We start from the raw sequence: 8518 nt of genomic DNA on the forward strand, positions 1-8518 counted from the left end.
TATCACATATTTGTCTTACTATATAAAAAAAACATGAACCTCTTTCTTTGATATTTTTTACTCTTTTCTTTTTATCTAAAGGCTATATACTAGATAATCTGAAGTTGTGTTGTTCTGTCTAATCACCTCACCCAAATACTTCTTTGGCTTATCTCTACCTCTCCTCGTGCTTACTATATCCAATCTTTCAGCACCTCTTCACGGGAGTGTATGTGTGTCTCCTTTTCACATGTCTAAGCTATCTCAATCTCACTTTTCTCATATTGTCTACCACATAGCCACTTCACCTAATCCTAATATTCTCATTCCTATTTTATCGCTCCTAGTATTAGTGGCGAATCTAAGATTTTCATTAAGGGGGTTCGGGTAAAAAAACATAGTGCTGATAGCTAAGACTTGAACTTGGAACTTCAAGGTGAGTTTGAACCCCTCAACTCACATTTAGGAGGTTCAAAATAAATATATAGACATAAAATTGCTTTAAAATACCTTAAATATACAATGGATTTTTTTGCCGAGGGGTGAACCCCCTCAACTACCTCTAGGTCCATCCATGCCTAGTATGTACATACATCTACCTGATCAACATCTTCATTTTCGCAACATACATCTTCTGAACATAAGAGTTCAATGAACATTTCTAAAAATCTTCATACTTTTAAAGTAATATAGATAATAAATATAAGATGGTGTACAATATTAGTTGATCATCCTAATTTTAGTAATCTAACAAATACAATAACTTGTTACATATTACAATTGATTAAAATATTTTCGATTATATAAAAAAAAATATCGATACTGTCAGCAGAGGCAAATTTATAGGCTAAAAATGGAGCATGTGAATTCGTAATCCTTCCACAAAATTAGATATTTTTTAAGATTGATATAATATTATTTGTTATTACCTATGCTACAAAAAGGTTAAATGATCCACTAATTTTAGTTATGCACCCAAATTTATATAAACGTCCATATATAATTAAGTTACATTGTTTCTACTAAGAAATTTGTTATTTCTTTATTCCTACTTTGTTTGTGTCAACAAACTAATCAAATACCTCGAGAATAATATCTATAAAGTTGACGTCTTCAAGCTATAATAATATATGCATTTAATTCGCATGCTTTTATATTTTTTTTTTGCGTAGTTGTCATTCCATATATTCTTTGAAATCATAGTGAAGATTCTCATGAAAAACGATATATATAAATATCAAGTTTTATCTCCGGTCTCCATATGTATACGCCAATTTTATTTTATTTTATTTGCTTGAAGTACTACACCAATTTTAACAATATGACAAATAATATAACAGAAGTGCCGGCACGAATAACACTAAACAATTTAATTTATATTTACTACACCCATAGGCCATAACGTAGATAATTTTTATTCTATCAAATAGAATTTAACTTGTTATATGAGGTAATTTGCTTACTTTTATGTTAGTAATACCATATTTTTCGGGTTCAGGTCTCCCTAGGTACGAAGTTGCCTTTGTTAGGGAGCGTTTTACCTTCAATGTGAGACTTCCCTGTGAATTCAAATTTAGTCGGGCTGGATACCGGACATCAGGTAAGAAACAAAAAAAAAATACCATATTTTCTACCATACTATATATAGCCATTAATAAGATGACTTTGGTTAATTTTTTTTAATATGTGATTTTGAAAGAGAGAAGTAGTGAAAGTGTCGTGAATTATTAGTTCCGTCTTTGAATTATGCATAATATTAAAAACACCCTTATACTTGGTTAAGTGATTTTAAAAATGACCCCAATCTGCTAAACCTTAGTATGTGTTTTCACTCGCTGCCCCGTTGGAATTATGTGCTGATGTGTCTCCAAAAATATTTTATTTATATTATCAGTGTACAGAAGTTAATCCGAATAATTAAAACAACTTGTCTAGTGTCATTGTTCAGCTAGAAAGTAACCTATTTATTAAATACTAGATTTGAGAATACAACATGGAAAGACAAACTTTTGACGGAATATCATTGTCTTTTAATTCTGATATGGTTCAAATTTTCTTATTTATATGATTTTGGAGGTTGTAATATATAGCTTGTGATAATACTTTTTTTAATTATAGTTTTGAAAATGGGAAAGAGAGGTGGGCTTTTTAGATATGGTGATGGTGTTGATAAGTTGCTAATGTTTTTTGGTACTTTAGGATGCATTGGAGATGGGCTTATGACTCCTCTTAATATGTTTATTCTTAGTTCTCTTATTGATGATTATGGAGGTGCTACTATTGATGATGATTCTTTCACTAATGCTGTTGTTGACAAGGTATTTAACTTAATCTCCTTGTAAAAATTTCAGTATTTCTTATACGACGTTTGATTTCAGAATCTATGTATTAGTTAATTCATTCATGAGATAAAAATTTGCGTATTAATAAAACAGAATTTAATTCTTCCATGTCCTTGAAACAGTACTCACTCAGGTTGCTCTATGTTGCAATTGGAGTTGGTATATCTGCTTGCATTGGTATGTATCACACTTTTTTATTGTTAGTAACGAGGATATCTCATGAGTTTAGCTTTTATACAGAGACGGGATTTGAACCTTATGAGTTCGAGATTCTAGTCTTTTTAAGATACTGTGTTCTAAATTACGTAATGATATGTAGGGGGAATTTGCTGGACAAGAAGTGCAGAGAGACAAACAAGTCGAATAAGGATGGAGTACTTAAAATCAGTGCTTAGACAAGAAGTTGGTTTCTTTGACAAGCAAGATGCTTCCTCTAGTACTAGTTTTCAAGTTGTTTCCACAATTTCAGCTGATGCTCATTCAATCCAAGATGCTATAGCAGAGAAGGTCTTTTATCATTCTTTCTCAAGTTAGATATGTATTTTTACTCTGTGTTAGTTTCACGTATGATCACTGAACTTTATTTGCTCACTCTAACAACTAAATATTTAGTATCACATTAAAGTTTTTGGCATTCTAAGTAACATTACTAAATGATTCCATTATAACAATCAAAATCTACTAATCCAGGTGATTATCATTGTTATAATAGGTAAAGTTGAGTGATTGGTCATGCTTGAAATTAACAGACATTTTCTCCTTTGTTGCAGATACCTAATTGTGTTGCTCACCTGTCAACGTTCATTTTTGGCTTAATTCTTGCTTTCTACCTGTCATGGAGACTAGCATTAGCTTCAGTTCCATTTTCACTTGGTTTTGTTATACCTGGTGTAGCATTTGGGAAGCTACTTATGATCCAGGGAATGAAGATGAAGGATGCCTATGGAGTTGCAGGGAGTGTAGCTGAACAAGCAATTTCATCGATTCGAACAGTTTACTCTTATGTAGGGGAAAATGAAACACTAAAAAGATTCAGCATTGGTCTTGAGGAAAGTTTGAATCTTGGTGTGAAACAAGGGCTTACTAAGGGATTGTTGTTAGGAAGTATGGGAATGATTTATGTGTCGTGGGCATTTCAATCATGGGCAGGGAGTGTACTTGTTTCTAATAGAGGAGAAAGTGGTGGTCGTGTTTTCGTATCAGCTCTTTGTGTTGTTCTTGGAGGACTGTAAGTCTCATTTTATAACCTTACTTCTCATCACACTTAAGTAATGGTACTTTGTAACGGTTAAGTCACAAAACCTTACTCGCTATAGTAGGTTAGTAACCTTGTGTTAAATTAGGTCTTAGACCTAACTCACACCCCAAAAGCTAGCTCAAAGGGAGGAGAATTGCCCAAGCCTTATAAGGAGTCCACCCATCTCATTAACCACCGATGTGGGACTTTTGTCATTCTTTAACACCCCACCTCATGCCAGTGCTTAGCATCTGATGCGTGGGCAATTTTTGATTTTGGGGGTCCCAATATCGGGTGAGACGGGCCTTGCTCTGATACCATGTTAAATTAGGTCTTAGACCTAACTCACACCCCAAAAGCTAGCTCAAAGGGAGGAGGATTGCCCAAGCCTTATAAGGAGTCCACCCTCATTAACCACCGATGTGGGACTTTTGTCATTCTTTAACAACTAATCAAAAAACATAGAAACTGTAGAGAGAAAATCTCCCATAAACAAAACTCTTAAAGAACTACATTGTGGATGCTATTGTTATTGTGTTAGAAGAAACAAATCTATATTTATAGAGTCCTAAAATCTTTTCTTACTAGAAAAAGAGTCCTAAAAGGAGAGAATAAATCAAATATGAAAGAATATTATATTTTCCTTCCAGGAAAAGTAAAAACATTTATGTAATAAACTTAAAATAAGATAAGAAAATCAGGATAAAACCCTAACAAATCTCCCCTTTTGGCTTGAATTTTCTTGCATCATAATCTTGATCCTCTTTCTTCACACAATCTTCATGTATCACTGCTGCTTACCATGATTTAAAAATTGATATGGGTTAAAATTGGAGCCCTGTGTTAAAAGTGATGAACAGGGTTGAAAGTGGAGCTCATGCGTTAAAAGTAATATGTATGAGTTGAAAGTGGAGCTCATGCGTTAAAAATAAGATGCATAAGTTAAAAGTGGAACTCATGCGTTAAAAGTAAAGATACATGAGTTAAAAGTGGAGCCCGAGCATTAAAGTTTGCAGGGGTTGAAAGTTGGAGCCCATGCTCTAAAATAAGCATGAGTTGAAAATTGATTTTGTTTTAAACGATGGAGCAGCAGGATATTGTTGAAAATATATTTGAATTTTTTTCTCCACATGTAGTAGCACAAAAATCTTCATTATAATCATGTTGATTACAAATTGATTTGAAACCATCTTGAGCCTTTCTTCAACCTCATTGAACCATAGGACCGTTGGACCATGGGATCGATGGACCATGTGCTCTGATACCACTTGTTGGGTTCTTGAACGATGATTAAGGCGTCATGCGGAAGCTTACAATTGCAAATCATAAGACGATAAATTAGACGACACATAAAATTATACTAAAAGAAATATATTATTGTAGGATATGACCAATTGGCTTACATAATTAAAAACTAATCAAAAAACATAGAAATTGTAGAGAGAAAATCTCCCATAAACAAAACTCTTAAAGAACTACATTGTTGATGCTATTGTTATTGTGTTAGAAGAAACAAATCTATATTTATAGAGTCCTAAAACTTTTTCTTACTAGAAAAAGAGTCCTAAAAGGAGAGAATAAACCAAATATAAAAGAATATTTAGTAAAAACATTTATGTTAATATTTTATCTTTTCTTTTAAGAAAAATAAACTTAAAATAAGATAAGAAAATCAGGACAAAACCCTAACACCTTGATGGATAGGTTTTATCATTAGTAGAGTGTCTTTAGTAGATAAAGTTCAGTAACTTCAATGCGACAATAAACAATTTTCTGACTTTAGTAACTTTATTGTTGTAGTGGTTTATTTTGCTGTATTGTTACGGAAGGTAAAGTTCATGTTAAAATTACATTCAACATGACAAATGATTGTAGCAAATTTTGATATTGCCAAGGCTTGGTTTGTGATTATAGGTCTTGTATGAGTGCACTTCCAAATATCTCATTCATCGTTGAGGCAACAATTGCTGCTGCAAGAATTTTTGAATTTATCGATCGTGTTCCTCAAATAGATTCTGAAGATGGTAAAGGGAAAATTCTAGCATATGTAAGAGGAGATATCGAGTTCAAGGACGTAACTTTCAGCTATCCATCAAGATCAGATATTCAGGTCCTCCAAGATTTTAGTCTTAAAGTGAAAGCTGGAAAGATAGTAGCAATTGTGGGAGGCAGTGGTTCAGGAAAGTCCACTGTCATTTCTTTGCTAGAAAGATTTTATGATCCTATCAAAGGTGATATCTTACTTGATGGACATAAAATAAAGAGACTGCAGCTTAAATGGTTGAGATCTCAGATGGGGCTTGTAAATCAGGAGCCTGTTCTGTTTGCTACATCCATCAAGGAAAATATACTCTTCGGAAAAGAAGGAGCTTCGATGAAAATGGTTGTTGAAGCTTCTAAGGCTGCAAATGCACATGAATTTGTAGCCTCTTTACCAGATGGATATGATACTCATGTAAGCCAATATCTTTTGCTTCTTCTTTTAGATGTTGCTATCTGTTATTTTTTGTTGTTTGGCTAAAATTGACTGAAGTTTGAATTGGATTTTAGGTGGGACAATTTGGTTTTCAATTGTCTGGAGGACAGAAGCAAAGGATTGCTATAGCAAGGGCATTGATTAAGGACCCGAAGATTCTTTTACTCGATGAAGCTACAAGCGCGCTGGATGCACAATCAGAAAGAATTGTTCAAGAGGCTCTAGACCAGGCTTCACAAGGAAGGACAACAATCATCATTGCTCATCGCCTCAGTACAATACGCAGGGCTGACAAAATTGTAGTTGTTGAGTCGGGGAGAATTGTTGAATCTGGTTCTCATGATGATCTAATGTGTAAGACTGATGAAGAAGGTGGAGTTTACTTTAAAATGGTCAAATTGCAGCAATCAACAGCAAACAATGAAGGGCCATCTAGTCTGTATCTTCCTAACGAGACAAGAAGCTACATGAGAAGGGGTTATAATATGCCTAGGTCCCCTTATGTCGCTACGTCAAGTTGGCAAAATAGCCCTGCCTCTCCTTTTACCCCAGCAATAAGTGTCAGTTATGCTCCCACCATTCATACATGCTCTTATTATGGTAGTGACGATGAGTATTTAGAGAACTTCTCTCATCCAAGTCCCTCAACGTGGCGTTTGCTTCAAATGAATGCACCAGAGTGGAAAATTGCTTTGTTGGGATGTTTAGGAGCTGTTACGTTTGGTGTACTTCAACCACTTTATGCATTTTGCTTGGGATCAGTTGTATCAGCATACACATCAAATGATATTTCAAAGATAAAGTCGGAGATCAAAATCTACAGCGTAGTCTTTTTGAGCATAGGTGTGACAAGTTTCATTGCCAATCTACTCCAACATTACAATTTTGCTAAAATGGGAGAGAAACTGACCAAGAGAATCAGGGAAAAGGTGCTTTCAAACCTTCTCACATTTGAAGTGGGCTGGTATGATCGAGACGAGAACACAAGTGCAGCAGTTTGTGCAAGACTCTCCACTGAAGCCCGTATGGTTAGATCCCTTGTTGGTGATCGTATGTCATTGCTACTACAGGTTTCTGTCAGTGCTTCAACTGCTTTTGTGCTTGCATTGATTGTCGCATGGAGAGTTGCTATTGTACTAATATCTATACAACCTTTACTCATAGCGAGCTTCTATTCGCGAAGTGTTCTGATGAAAAGAATGTCAGAAAGATCCCAAAAGGCACAGAGTGAAGGAAGTCAGCTAGCAAGTGAAGCAGTGATCAATCACAGGACTATCACCGCCTTCTCTTCTCAAGATCGAATGTTGGACCTCTTTGCTGAAACTCAGAAAGGACCGAGAAAAGAAAATATTCGACAGTCATTGCTTTCTGGTGCTGGCTTGTTTTGCTCTCAGTTTCTAACCACAGCTGCCATTGCCTTAACATATTGGTATGGGGGAAGACTAATGAACAGAAAGTTACTAACTTCAAAGCACCTATTTCAAGTTTTCTTTCTTTTGATGAGTACCGGAAAAAATATAGCAGATACAGGAAGTATGACTTCTGATTTGGCAAGAGGTAGCAGTGCAGTTGCATCTGTATTCGCTATCTTAGATCGAAAGACTGAGATTGAACCTGAGAACTCTGAAGGGATTAAAGTCATTAAGGTATTAAAAGGAAAGATAGAGCTGACGAATGTCTTCTTTTACTATCCGTCGAGGCCTGATCAAGCAATCTTCCAAGGAATGAATCTGAAAATTGAATCAGGAAAAACAGTAGCACTTGTCGGGCAAAGTGGTTCTGGAAAATCTACAATCATTGGCTTGATAGAAAGATTCTATGATCCAATAAAGGGACAGGTTCTAATTGATGACAGAGACATCAAAAGCTACAACTTGAAGAGCTTAAGATCACAAATTGCTCTAGTGAGTCAAGAACCTACCCTTTTTGCAGGATCCATACGCGAAAATATCATTTATGGGAAAGAAGAAGCTACAGAGTCTGAAATCAAGAAAGCTGCCATTCGTGCTAACGCCCATGAATTTATAAGGTATGATCATCTAACTATAAATCTCTCCATTTCATTTTGAAACAAATGCTTAAAAAACTAGTACAATCTTGTAATGCAGTGCTATGGAGGATGGTTATGAAACTTATTGTGGTGAAAGAGGAGTCCAACTCTCAGGAGGGCAAAGGCAAAGAATAGCACTTGCACGAGCGATACTAAAGAATCCAACTATACTTCTCCTAGACGAGGCAACTAGCGCGCTTGACAGTGTATCTGAGAACTTAGTACAAGAAGCATTGGAGAAAATGATGATGAGTAGAACAAGTGTAGTTGTAGCTCATCGATTATCAACGATACAGAAGGCAGACACCATAGCTGTGATTAAAAATGGAAAGGTTGTGGAACAAGGATCACATTCTCAGCTGCTTGCCCTTGGAAAGAATGGCTCATATTATGGACTTATGAAGTTGCAATCTGGCCATTCTCCTTATAGGTGA

General features: G+C 35.3%; 1 protein-coding gene across 1 annotated transcript; it reads left to right on the forward strand.

The window, feature by feature from the left end:
- Positions 1 to 2105: 2105 nt before the first annotated feature.
- On the forward strand, positions 2106 to 8518 carry LOC125868759 (ABC transporter B family member 15-like). The gene is made up of 7 exons (XM_049549331.1): positions 2106 to 2297; positions 2444 to 2498; positions 2641 to 2828; positions 3092 to 3549; positions 5473 to 6013; positions 6109 to 8063; positions 8143 to 8518. Exons 1-7 carry the CDS (start codon positions 2106 to 2108, stop codon positions 8516 to 8518), a joined length of 3765 nt encoding a protein of 1254 aa, XP_049405288.1.

This window comes from Solanum stenotomum, chromosome 6 (assembly GCF_019186545.1).
Source record: "Solanum stenotomum isolate F172 chromosome 6, ASM1918654v1, whole genome shotgun sequence".
NCBI lineage: Eukaryota > Viridiplantae > Streptophyta > Magnoliopsida > Solanales > Solanaceae > Solanum > Solanum stenotomum.

Excerpts from the sequence above, each read along its gene's own strand:
- LOC125868759 (XM_049549331.1), top strand. The coding sequence starts at position 2,106 with ATGGGAAAGAGAGGTGGGCTTTTTAGATATGGTGATGGTGTTGATAAG. Across the intron at positions 2,829-3,091 it reads AAGATGCTATAGCAGAGAAG|ATACCTAATTGTGTTGCTCA; the intron begins GTCTTTTATCAT and ends CCTTTGTTGCAG. Across the intron at positions 8,064-8,142 it reads AACGCCCATGAATTTATAAG|TGCTATGGAGGATGGTTATG; the intron begins GTATGATCATCT and ends CTTGTAATGCAG.